The 13,403-nt window shown below is 38.0% G+C and overlaps 1 protein-coding gene across 13 annotated transcripts in view; it reads right to left on the bottom strand.

Moving 5' to 3' along the window:
* DST (dystonin) overlaps positions 1 to 13,403 on the bottom strand; it is a 452,383-nt gene that overhangs the window by 176,460 nt on the left and 262,520 nt on the right. For all 13 annotated transcript variants that reach the window (XM_050950494.1, XM_050950495.1, XM_050950498.1 and 10 more), the window contains 4 exons: positions 12,529 to 12,691; positions 10,909 to 10,992; positions 10,611 to 10,718; positions 9,376 to 9,474 (listed from right to left, as the gene is read on the bottom strand). In XM_050950494.1, the coding sequence (XP_050806451.1) occupies positions 9,376 to 9,474; positions 10,611 to 10,718; positions 10,909 to 10,992; positions 12,529 to 12,691 (454 nt within the window). The remainder of the gene's footprint in view (positions 1 to 9,375; positions 9,475 to 10,610; positions 10,719 to 10,908; positions 10,993 to 12,528; positions 12,692 to 13,403) is intronic.

Below are 13,403 nucleotides of genomic sequence, written 5' to 3'. Positions count from 1 at the left end.
TAGCATCTTCCATAGACAACCTGCAATGAGATTTTGGATCTATCAGTCCACCAGTCAAGTATTGATACTGCAGGCAGCGAATGCCTGTGTCTTTGTTCAGGACATTTACATTCATAGCTTCAATGGCTGACATAATTTTGTTTGTTACAGGATTAATGATCCCAGTAAAGACTAACTCACACTGTTGAATTTGCTTAGCACTTATTTCATCAATTAACTCCCTTTGCAAAGCTTCTGAAACACTGTACTTTTTCCCAGTAAATGGATCAATTATGCCTCCTGTACTGGCTTGAGCTTCAAGACACCTTAGGGCAGTAATTCTATCCACCAAGTTTTTGCGTGAGGCTTTTAGAACTGTAATTCTTTCATTGGTGTCAGAAAGCCAGTATCCTGCAATAGGGCTGTTCAGATCTTTACATGGTTGTGAACTGCTCAGCAAAATATCACCAAACTCATTAGCTGTGATGAGGCCTTCCTTATATTTGTTGACTAATGTTCTGTCAATTGTACCCTGTGTTAATGCCTCTTCAATATTAAACTGTATTCCAGTTTTGAGATCTGTTAGCAAAAGAGAAGAGTTTCCATGGGAATCAAAACATGTAGACTCCTTCCACTGAAATTCCTGTTCTAATAGCTCAAGATATGTACTTTTATCAATTAAATCCCTTTGATAAGCCTCATATGAAGTCATTTCTGTTCCAGTTTTGATGTCTACTATGGAAATCTTATGAACTTTTTCTGCTGATGGGCTAGTAATTTTTCTGTCCCCAACTGGAAGCAGAACACATTTGCTACCTACATCAAACACACAAATTTTCAGCAACTCATCGTAGTACATGGCTTGCCTATTATTTGGGTTTTGAAAACATTTTGCATTACTAGAAGGTTCATGTAAAAATTTTAAAATTGTTTTATTTAGCAAGCCTAGCTGTACTGCGACATCTGGAGGAATACGAACACTTCTTACAGGGTCAATAATTCCCCCACTTGCAACCTGGACTTCAAGAATATTTTTACCTTTTTGTCTTTCCAGGATTCTAGCTTCAATAGCTTGATACACTGATATTATTTTACCAGAACAGTAATATCCTAAAACTGCTTTCTCTGCCTCAAGTAGTCTACCTTTGAATTCATTATCTACAAGTCCTCTAACAATTGAGTCATCGACAGAATACTTCTGACCTGCTGTGGGATCAATGATGAAACCTGTGGCAGCCTGGGCTTCTAAAAATGCTAATGCTAATGTTTTTTCAATTATTCTTTTCTTTGCTGCTAAAGCAAAAGAGATTATTTCTTTGCTGGATTCAATGTACAGCCCAGCTATAGCAGTAGGTTTAGTTAAAAACATTTCAAGACTTTTCTGAACCTCATCAAATGACTTCTGCCCTGAATGGAGCTGTTCAACTGTGCTCCTGTCTAGAAGCTTCACTTCAACCAACTGTCTGGCAGTTACATCATGTCGGAGACCTTGAAATTTAAGATCATCTTCCCCAGCAGAATATTCATAGTGAACCGTATCAACATTCTTCATATTCTTGCCCTCTAAGAAAGAGCTAATCTTTGGAAAATCTTCTCCCCTTAAACTTTCAGATGTTTGGTATCCATCAAACATCCTGTCTTCATTACCAAGATTCTGGTCATTTTCTTGTTTTAATGTTGTAACTTCAACAAGCACATCATACTGCTTGCTCTTCACTATCTGTAAACAGGAATTTTTTGACACAATGAGCAATAGAGCTGGAGAATGTAATTTGTACTTTACACAATTCAGTCCAAAGTCCACCACCAGAAGAATGCAATGCAGAAAGTAAACAGCAGAAATCACGAATAAGAAATTTTATTAGCACGGATAGCACACGATATAATTAACTAGATTTTAAAAAATATATATACACCTCAAATATTTGTTTAAAAAGGCTAGATTAATGGGCATGTGGCTGAAATCCAAGGTAGAAATTTTATTCTGTGCTTATTACCTGCACTTATTGATATCACTCAATGCACTTTTAACTGTAACTGAGTATAATCATTGTATTTGAATTTCTATAATGTAAATAAACTTTTAACAAATAAAAATAAAGTTTCAAATAATCCTATTGCAAATATTTGAGTATTTCAGTCTTTTTTTTGTATTCACAGATAAGCAGAAGAGGTCCCCATACACCAGAATGAAAAAAAAAGTATACAACAGAGAGCATAGAAGAGCAATACCAAATTTTAAAGAATGGAACAGTAAAAACCAGCACCAGCAAGGCAAATGTCAACAAAACTTAGAGTATACCTCCAAAGGGTGCATGAGCTTTACTAGTCCCGGCCCATGTTTTTCTTCTTCATGCCAGGAACTGTGAAGGTTTTTATCTCTTAATTTGTCTATTTCCGATATTTTTGTCATGGAGTTTGTTTTATCAAAAGTTATCTGGAGCTGGGTGCTTGTCTGAGAAACAAACTCTGTAAAAGACTGTTGGCCTGTATCATCTTCTAGGGATTGGTTTGTTCTTGACAACTGGAGCTGCGCCTCTTTTGGTTCTGTATCATCAGCACCCAGGTGCAGCTTCTTTTCTCCTAATCGATCCATTTTAAACCCCGGAATGTTTACATCAGCCTGTCTCTCCTGTTTCTGTCTTAACAATGAAGAAGTCATTTTTGCACATGGATGAAGTTGTTCTAAATCTCTAGGTGAGGTTTCTCCCATGTAATTAAATTCCCTTACCTTCTTCTCACAGTCCAATTTGAATACAGAATCTTTGATGTTATGATGTTGCTTAACTCCATTCTGAAACATTAGGAACTGGTGTTCACGTTCCTTCATCGGCAAGTCCATATCCTGTTTTAGGGTCTCCACCATACGCCTCTGTACCTCCAATTCCTCCTCAAGTTTCTGATATTTCTGAAAATAATCCATTTCAGCATGCTTTCCTTGTTGTAGTTGCTCACGACATTTCCGAAGTCTTTCTTGCAGATCTTCAATTTGCATCTTGTACAATTTTATATTCTCTTCAGCCATATTTTTTTCTTGCTGAAGAGTGACACATTCCAGTCTTATACCCGAAATGTCATTTTCAGTGATGCTATGTGATTCCAGTAGTTTTTCAACTTTTTTTCTGAATTCCTCTGCAGAATGTTTAAACCTAATGGACTCTTCCTGAAACAGAGCCATCTTTTTGCGTGCCATTTGTTCATCTAGGGTCTTTTGATGGAATTCATCCTGCAGCTTCTTCAGTTTACTATTTAGCTCTTGTATATGAGCTTGCTGTAGCTGTATTTTCTGCTCACTCAACCTCTTTTCAACAGTGAAAGCATTTAGTTGTGCATTTAGATTTTTAACCTCTATCTCAGTGTTCAGTTTGAAAGCACTCTGCTTATCACACTTCTGTTTAAATTCGCTGGCTAACGTTTTTGTTTTTATTAGCTCATCTTCTAGACTTTTGACTTTACTTATGAATTCTTGCTCGATTATTATCTGCTTGTGCAACTGTTCATTTGTGGTACGTAGCTGTTCTTTAAAACCATCTGCTAGGGTTTTTAAGGTATCATTTTTTCTCTGAATACTTTGTTTCTCCAGAATTACCCTCTCTGATTCAGACTGAATTTGTTGCATCATTATTTTGGTTTCAGTATTCGATCTGGAAAGCTCCTCGACCTTTTGTTTCAATGATTCTGCCAAACGATTGCTTTTGGCCAAATCATCTTTCACCATTTGAATCTTCTGTTGATTTTCATTCTCTGCTCTTGTCTTTTGAAGCAGCTGTTCCTGGATTTTTTTATACTGATCTTGCAGATTATTTGCTTCTCCTTTGCATGACTGTGTTCTTTGTTCAGCTATCAGCTTCTCTTTCTGGAGAGAGTTGATTTGTGAATTTAAATGCTGAACAGTGATTTCAATTTGTGTGTGTGATCTAGTCAATTCCTCTACTTCCCTTTTTAATTGCACCTTTTCCTGCTGAAGAGATTTCAGCTCTTCTTGATAATTTATTTTAACTTTCTTAAGATCTATGGCCTCCTGCATTACCTCTTCAGCTTTACCTGTGGTTTTGTGCAGCTGCCTATCAAGTTCTTTCAACTGTTGCAAATATCCCTGCTCTACCTGATCTTTTTGGTCCAACTCAATTTTCAGACATTTAAGTGTATTATTGGCATCATCTAATTTCTCTTTTAGTAAACGAGCCTTTTCTTCAGCTGATACTTTTTGAAGTTCAAGATCATTCAGTTCGTATTTTAGATCTTTAATGTTTTTTTCAGCCTTTTTGTTGGCAATAGTCAGCTCATCTACCTGCTGTTTAAGCTCCTCCACTTTCTTTATTTCCTGTTTTTTCCGGAAATCTATAATTTCAGAGTCAACCCGATAATGTTTATCTTGCACAGATGCGCAACTTGGCTGCACACTTTCTCTTATTAAGGAATATCTGCCTTCAACTATTGGCCTTCTAGCTTCAGTTTTCTCTTTTTCTTGGGGCTTTTTTTCTGCTAGGTTCCCTTGATATTCAAAATCTTGTTCCATTTGCTTTATTAGTTTCATAAGCTTTTCCTCTCCTTCTGTTTTTTTCCTCAGTTCTGCCATTAAAGCTTTTTTCTGCTGCTCTAAATCCTGAAGATTTGTGTCTTTCCTTCTCAGGTGCTCTTCAAGCTTTCTTCTAGCAGCAGTACTTTCCTCTATTTGAGTTCTAAAAGCTCTGAGGTTTTCTTCAACTATACTTCTTTGAGCCTCTGCCTGCAAGGTGAGCTGCCTTACATGTTCTAACTCCTGCTCTGCAGCTACTTTCTCTTTTGCAATGCTCTCTAGCTCTATCTGATACCGCTTTGCCTCTTGCTCAGCCTTGGTTTTCTGAAAAGATATCTCTTCCACATACTTCTGCTGTTTCTTCAACTCATCTTCTGCAGCTTCCTTCACTTTGGGGAGCTCCTGTTCTACATGGAACTTTTGTTTTTTCAACTCCTCCAACATCTTCTCAAGCTCATTTATCTTTCCCGTAAGTTTTCTGTTCTCATCAATTGTTGACTTCTGTTGCTTCATCAGATCTGAATATGCTGCATGTGCTGATGCCACCTCATTGTTTATAATCTATAAAACAATTTAAAATACACAAATATGTTTAAATCTGTTCTTTTTTAATATAGCATGTGAAATCTGTTGTATTATTTTCAAGACACAGTTGAAAATACTTACTAATGTGTACTCAGCATGTCAATACAGTAGGATGAGCAGTTCCCACCACCATCACCTTCGCCTTATAGAGTAAGCTTCAGACAAGAAACCATTAGTTCAAGACGAAAAAATCCTTCATAAAGGAATCCACAAAGGGGAGAAGTCCCAAATAATCTCTTTTGCTACTCAGGAAGCATTTAATGGTTAGAAAAGTCAGACAGCCACTTGCATATGCTCTTGCTCAAAACAAATAGCTACAACAGGTAATGAACAATACACAGTATGCAAGGATCACACAGGTCAAGGAAGTTCAACATTTCCAGTTTGGTTCAGTAGGAATTTAAGGCATTTTATGTTTACAACAAACATAATACAACACAAATTTGGAAATCTCTCCAAGAAAAGAAACAATACATGAAGCTACACTCAGGATGTGTCCACACTAGGAAAAAAGGGTGTTTTCTTACCATATGTTAGCTATCCACGTGTTAACTAGGAGGTGGCAAACTCTTAAAGAAGAGAGGGCAGTTAACAGTTTCCATGCATAAACAGATGGAGGTAGACACTAGGAGGGAGAAGAGGATTCATCTCGACCTGCTAACGTGTTCAAACTACAATTGCCTTGTCTTCACTAGAATTTTATCATGTTAGCTAACTTGAGGTAAGAACACACGTTTCTTTCTAGTGAAAGCAAGGCCTACTGTGAGGTGAAAAGTAAGCAATTTTTCTAATAAACAGAAGGTTATTTTATTTTAACAGATCTGCCTGATTTCAGTTGCAATAAGACTCATATATCTCAAGAAGTGCTAATGAAAAGGCAGCTTCATTCCCTCTTTTCCTCCTTTACTTGGATGATTTTAAATAAACACTTAGGATAGGTCTACACTGAAAAAAAATAAAACAAAACCTGCAGCAGCAAGTTTCTGAGCCTGGATCGACTCAGGCTGTGGGGCTAAAAACAACATTGTAGATGTTCAAGCTCAGGCTGGCACCTGCGCTCTGCAACCTCACAAAAGATGTGGGTCTCAGAACCTGAGTTCCAGCCCAAGCCTGAACTTCTACACTGCTATTTGTAGTCCCACAGCAGGAGCATCACAGGCCTGAGTCTGTTGACCCAGGCTCTGATACTTGCTGCTGTGGGTCATTTATTGCAGTGCAGACATACCCTTACAGATGTTGGGATTAAACTGGATCAGCTTTGGAGCATCTCCTTTTATGCTGACAGTTACACAACAAACATATTAAATGTAAAGTGTTTTTAGACAATTAAAATTGAGAATCTGATTGCAGTTGCATCTATTAAATTAAGTTTTCTGTTATGCAATCTTGTGCTCTATCTGATCAGCAGTGTAAAGCATCAGCTGGGAGGTATACCTGCTAGTATAACCTTATGATATTAAAATGTGATGAAACAAATTCAAAATTATTGAAAAAAAATCAATTGTTTTGCCATCTCTGAATCGATATTGATTAATAGATTATTAATATATTATTTTTTAGTTATGCTCAATCAACTTTAAATCATGTGTGAGGTTACTATATTTAATTATTAATAAATCCCAGTCTTGCATTTCCTCCACTCTACAACATAGTTTCCGCTAATACTTCAGAAAACTTCTTTGGCTCTCCCCATTTCCTGTCTCATTCCATCAACATTTGGTTGATTTCACGCCACACCAGAATCGTCATTTATATTAATATTGACACAAATTTGACATGGAACTGGATATTCTTTTCTACCATTCTCTGTGTTTTGATGCTGTTTACCAGAAAGGGTGGTTATTTCCTTTCTTGTATATAGCTGCACTTCCCGATTATTTCTACCAGCCCTTACTTGACCATAAGGCTTCAATAGCTGCTTTGACGTTCTGCCCACTATGATTTTATCACCTCTGTCAGTATCAAATTCTTTTCTTTGACTTTCCAACTTACTCTCAGATTTATTATGAGAACTATCTTTCTGCAAATCTCTCTTTTGTCTATTGGGTTTTTGTCTACTGTGTTTTTCTGTCTTTGTTCAACTGCTTCATCACATCCCAAAGGTTTAAAAACTTCAGCTAATAGCGTGGTTTTCTGGAATTCAGCCTCAGCAGGTAAACTCTGAGCTGACAGCATACAGGTTTAAATTTAGACTTTAAATGTCATAGACTTCATAGCAAGAGCTTTATTTTACCTTCTTCTGTGCACTAAACTCTGAATGACATCACACAGAATTCTTAACAAAGACAAGGATAGAATAAAGTCCTGAATGCCAGAGGAAGAGATTAGAAGTATAATCCCAGAAAAACTGATGATTGTTTCTGCTTTGAAATGGAAAAGCTCTATGATACACTACTTTGATTCCAAAAGGAAGCTTATTATATTGTTTTGCAATTAGAAAGCAACCTTACATTATCTACTAAGAAGTTATCAAGGAAGTAGAAGTCTGCATATGTTTTGCAAAAGACAGTCCTGAAGACACAGCTCGGAACAGACAAAAATGGTTTATAAAATTAAATTATTCTTGAGAAAAGTGACACCAACCAACCAAACCCAACAAATTTCTTGGTCTCTAGATATTTTTCTTTTTTGTTTTCATTTTTACCAGCAGTGTGAATTAGACACATAAAGGCTACTTAGCATGATATCTCATGCAATGGATGCTACATGGTTAAAAAAAAAAAGATGCACACTTTTCATATTTATGTTATCAGTCTGTTCAGAGGTATGCGATAGGAAGAACATGGAGCAAGGACAAAGCTGGCAGCAAGATTATTTAACATGCCTTTAAGGATCCAGGGTCTTGTCCAATGATTACATAAATAAATATTAAAAATTAAAACTTGTTAAAATAACTCCAATCCTGTTTTATGTATTTTTGATACTGGACAAACCATACAGTATGTTATTTGGCAGAAAAGCTATAAGGATACAGTGTATAAATTATGACACTATCATCCTTAAAGAGTAAATATATAATTGCTTTAGAAACACGATATTTTTAAAGAAAGTAAAGTGTAGATAATATGCTCTGTTTAATTCTTTAAAGCATTGATTTAAACTATGTATTTTTGAACAAATACACCTCTACCCTGATATAACGCGACCTGATATAAAACAAATTCAGATATAACGCGGTAAAGCAGTGCTCCAGGAGGGAGGGACTGCGTGCTCCAGCGGATATAACGCGGTTTCACCTATAACACGGTAAGATTTTTTGGCTCCTGAGGACAGTGTTATATTGGGGTAGGGGTGTCGTTTATAGTTTCCATTTATTCTTGTTAACTGCTCACTATGAAAAAAATTAATTTGCCTCAAAGAATCAGTGCAGAAGAATGACAAAAGAAAAAAGAAGCCTAGACATTTAAAAGTCATTGAAACAAACTTAAGGAATTAGTGAAGGGGTTATTGCACTCCCCTATTTAAATAAGAAATTCCTTATCCATTAAAAGCAAGCTAGTGTGCACACCGCAGGTGAAATTCAACCCTGTGCAGAGGGATAACAGAAGACCTAAGCACCACTTAGGTCCCATTTAAACACACTAACTAGGACTTAAATAGGACATTAATAGTGCATGGGAGTTGGGCTGGCTCTCTGCACAGGGATAAATTTCAGCTTGCATTTGTAAGTACAGCATACATCCAGCCATAAAATATGCACCAAATAAATACAGTCCACATTTCAAATATCCAGTGTGGTTTTTGTTGTAAAAATAAAACTGCAAATGAACTTTCAAAAATTAAAAAGCAAGTATTGTCTATATATGAATATAGAAGATGAATTATGATTTATAAAGATGAACAGCTTTTGGTGAAAATTTAGGTTATTTGCTTTACAGAGCTATACTTTTATATTTTCCTTGTTTTTTAGAAATAAAAAAGTTTAAATAAATGTTTTACTAAAAGCGATCAAACACTGCCAGCTAATTTGTGCTAGGTCTTAAGTAAAACTGTGACAGTGTATTATAATTTCTTCTGTCTTGTAGATAATTTCTTTCTCTGCAGAATTCAGTGAATCACAGTGGGTCCCTGTAATGTGACCCTCTCATCTGGAAGGACTGATGGAACGTGAGGACTTTGCAGATATAATCAGTGCTTATAAGAATGATAGGCACACAGTCCAATATCCATATATTCCCATGTTTGTGCAGTATATATTTCAGTTCTTAGTATTTCCAGCTAAAATTATGATCCAAGTTCAATAGTTGTTTTATTGCCTCCAACAAAATGGTTTCTGTTTTCCTGTGACCTACCTCCTCTTCTTCTAGTCTTTTCAAAGAGTCACCAGCAAATTTAATATACTGGGTCATCAGGGTCACCAAGGCAGTATAGCGTGTTCGTAAATCCATGAACTGCACAGAAACAAAAGAGGAAAATGGCAGCACTCACAATGACTTTAAATGCATTCAAATAATGTCCAAGAACTACCTCTAGACTTAAACTGGCCTTTAGAAAAGTCATATATGGCACAGAGCTCATAAGACAAATCCTGATCTTGATTTAAGGGACACAATAGTCATGAAGAACTACATAAACAGGCCGTCCACGGGACCAACTGATCCTAAGAATGGTCAGACTGGTACGTAAGAGGCTGAATGGAAGTGACCTGCATCTGCTAGGTGTGTAACTGGTGTGGTGGAACTCAGGGGGACAAAAGATTACGAGGAGAAGAAACAAGGAAGTAATCTTCCCAATCACAAATATCCTAACTCCTCTGGTACCAGAGTTATTGTAGCACTAGAGTGGAATTTTCAAAAGTACCAAAGTAACCTGAATGACATTTGTGCTCCTCTGTCATCCTGGGGCTTTGGAAAATTCCACCTACTAGAGCTGTAGTATCCCCAATGGTGCTCCAGCCTGAGTGGGAGGACCTAAGGACCCTATCTTATGTTGGAGGGGCTTCAAAATCTTAACTCCTTGATAGCTGGATGGTTACATGGAGTATCCTCATCCCTATAAGCCTATGTCTTTGTTTCTGGCTGTCAGCTCCTGTTACAGAATTGTCAGCTAGAGAGAGTCACTTCAGGGCCAAATTGCCCCATTTACTTTTGTACTCTATGAGTCCTCTGGGGATAAAATTGCACCTCTGTGTGCACAAATAGGCTTCAGGGAGGCATTGCCTCTGAATCTGCTACAACAGAGACTTGTGGCACCACAGTGATGGTGAAAGCCCCCCCTGGGGTGGCAGCTTGAGACATGATCTGGCCCACCGTGTTAATAAACAGTTTTATTATTCTTCGTTTTCTGTGTTTCTCATCTAAGATTTTCAGGGGCATTTTGTTAACTGTTGATCAACGCCAACATCCAGATACAATACCAGTTATTGTGAAATGTGTAACATTTATGTCAGGGTTTGTCTATGTACAGTAAGGATCATGTGTGAGGTTACTGTATTTAATTATTAATAAATCCCAGTCTTGCATTTCCTCCACTCTACAACAGGCTGCTACATGAATGTACATTTCCCTGTCAAAGAACATCAAGCTACCTCTTGTATAATGAAGTCAGATGAGCTCTGCATTCTCCGGCGTTTCACTGGGGATTTTTGTTGTGAGTCAACCATAGCCCTGTATGTCATTGTCTGCAGTTCATAATCCTGTAAAAATAATGCAGTTGGAAAAGTTATCAGAACTCTCTATCAAATTGACATTGAATAAAGTATTTATAATGCAATTTAGTAGCAGAGCACCACTGCCTGCATGTTGTATCCATTGTACAATACCAGCATACATGTAAAGGACACATTATCAAATTAAACTGTATTGTATGTGTTTAATCTTTCTTACCTTTACTGAAGCTGAGTATTGCTCTGAATATTTCTGGCATTCATCTATTTTATTTTGTTTCATTTCAATTTCAGAAACCAGCATCTGTAAAATATGTGTGTATATCTTCAGCATAATAAATAATAATAATAACTCTTTTCTCTCCCTTTGTTATGGTTGATAAGTACTATTATGATAAGAATTTCTAAGTTGCCCACCATCATACTATTTATAGCACCACTTGCATTTCAGTGTTGTATAGCTAGTTGGAATCCTGGGGCCTGATCTAAATCCTAGACAGTCAACAGAAAGACTCCTATTGAGTTCCATGTGAGTTAGATCCAGCCCAGCATGAGTACTGCTGCTAGAATACTGTAAATATAGGGCCTGCATCCTGGCCAACACACTGGGGACTGAACTGGAGACCTGGAGGGCTACAAGTTGCTACGTTTTTAGCTAAAGAGACCGGTCCTTTAATGAGGGCTGTCACAGATTCACTTCCTCTGTGGATCAGGCACTGATGGGGACCTGAAATACACACTTCTCAGGGGATTACATAAACATTTGGTTGACACCCAAACAATTGTTTGACTGGGGCATGTTCATACCCCTTTATTATTCACTATCATCAAACATTCATGCAAAGTGGTTCTGTTTGCCTAACATTTAGGGAATGGCTGTTCTTCCTGGGCTCAATCCTGTAGGGTGCTGAGCACTCTGGTGCCAATCCAGTAAAGCACTGAAGCACTCCGTTAACTGTAAGCACACAAACAGTCCTATTGCAGACTTTGTGTGAATATTTCCATGGACACAATGATCATGAGTAGCACTGAATCACACTTTACATTTAAAATGGTGGCGCAATGGCCCAGAGGTTAGGACACTAGCCTGGGAGCTGGGAGAGCCTGCTTTGCCACGGACTTCCTGCATGATGTTGGGCAAGTCATTTTGTCTCTCTGTGCCTCAGACTCTCATCTGTCAATAAGATTAACAGCACTTCCCTACCTCAAAGAGATGTTGTGAAGGTAAAAGACTGGCGTGCTCGGTTACTACAGTAACAGGAGACATAGAGATAGCTGAGATAGCTAAAGGGAGACTGACATCACTGATTTAAATATTAAATATTTTTGCTTTTGTTAGTAAAGCCCCACTAATTTTTTTTATTTTTTATATTTTGGGGGAATTTCATTTTAACTATTTTATCCGTGCGAAGAGGTGGGGGAGAGGAGTCCTGCCCAGGCAGGGAATGAGAGGCCCCAGAGGGTGAAAGGCTTGTCGTACAGTGAGTCTGCCCCACACTCACCCAGTAGCAGGCAGTTCCTCTCCATGCGTCTGGGCTCAGCTCCCGCTCCAGGTGTTCTGATGTGGCACTTGGCATTTACCCTCCATCAGGATGACAGAGGGGCAGACGGACAAAATTTGCAGAAGTGATGCTGTGACACTGTACACTACACAACTGGAGCAGGGAGCTGGGCCCAGACCTGAGAGACGGAAGCCTCTGCTGTGAGGCGATTTTTTTCATTTGATTTTGGTTTATACTTTGTTTTGTTTTATTTTGTCATAATTTGTATTTTCAGTAATCACAGGGCTCCAGTTATTAGTTTCAATACTTTTGCCCAGGGTGGGATTCCCTTTTTGTACCTTTTGCTGGTTCAGCTGTTTAGCCAAAGCTTTGCTGTTTTCTGGTTGGTTTTCTTGAATCTTTCGCTGAGTATCTTCCACTTTCTGAATCCAGGTATCCAGTGTATGGTAAGTATCTTTGTAGTATTTCAGAGATTTACTGATACCCTCTAAGTCACGCAACCTGGTTTAATTTGAGAACAGGAAATATGACTGGGGAGAAGGTACTGTAAAAAATTATGTAAGTCAGTCAACACAGCCTTAATGGTATCAGGTGTCCTAGCTCCATCTATCATCATAACAGGAAATGTAAAAATTTTTACTAAAATATATTAATGACAGTTTCTATCACAGAGATTCCCAGCTTAATGATGGTCCATAAAGATTAAAGAGGATTTTCGCACTAGAGCACCCTCAGAAGAGAGAAATAACATTTATACTAGAAACAATTGACTATGGGTCAAACCTTCAATTGGCTTTGATGTTCAGGGAAAGTCCAGTCACAGCAGAAACACTGCACATTTCCTAAATTAATGAGCCCAGAAGCAGAAAAGCCATGCACTAGACACAACATTCCCCAGCACACTGGAGTGTGCCTCTGCAGAAGCAATTTTCACTGCCATGCAGAAGGACGAGAAGTGGGTGTATTTTAGCTGTGACCAGTGGGTTTGGATCTGAGCATGAGCCAAGGGGGCCAAAACCTGCACTGAAGGAGACCAGCAGACCACATCCTCTACTCCTCCCAAGCCAAGTAGGAGTTGGCACAAGGGCAAAGTCTTTAGCTGTCCAAAAATGCTAATGTCAATGATCCTCTTTGGGTAAGTCCCTCTTTAAACTATATGATTCTGGAAACTATTGAAAACCCACTCAAGTTTGTGGGCCTTCCCTTTAAATCA

The sequence above is a fragment of the Gopherus flavomarginatus genome, chromosome 4, assembly GCF_025201925.1.
Source record: "Gopherus flavomarginatus isolate rGopFla2 chromosome 4, rGopFla2.mat.asm, whole genome shotgun sequence".
Classification (NCBI taxonomy): Eukaryota; Metazoa; Chordata; order Testudines; family Testudinidae; genus Gopherus; species Gopherus flavomarginatus.
The sequence above is the reverse complement of the archived record's forward strand: the minus strand, read 5'-3'. Positions and strand labels throughout refer to the sequence as shown.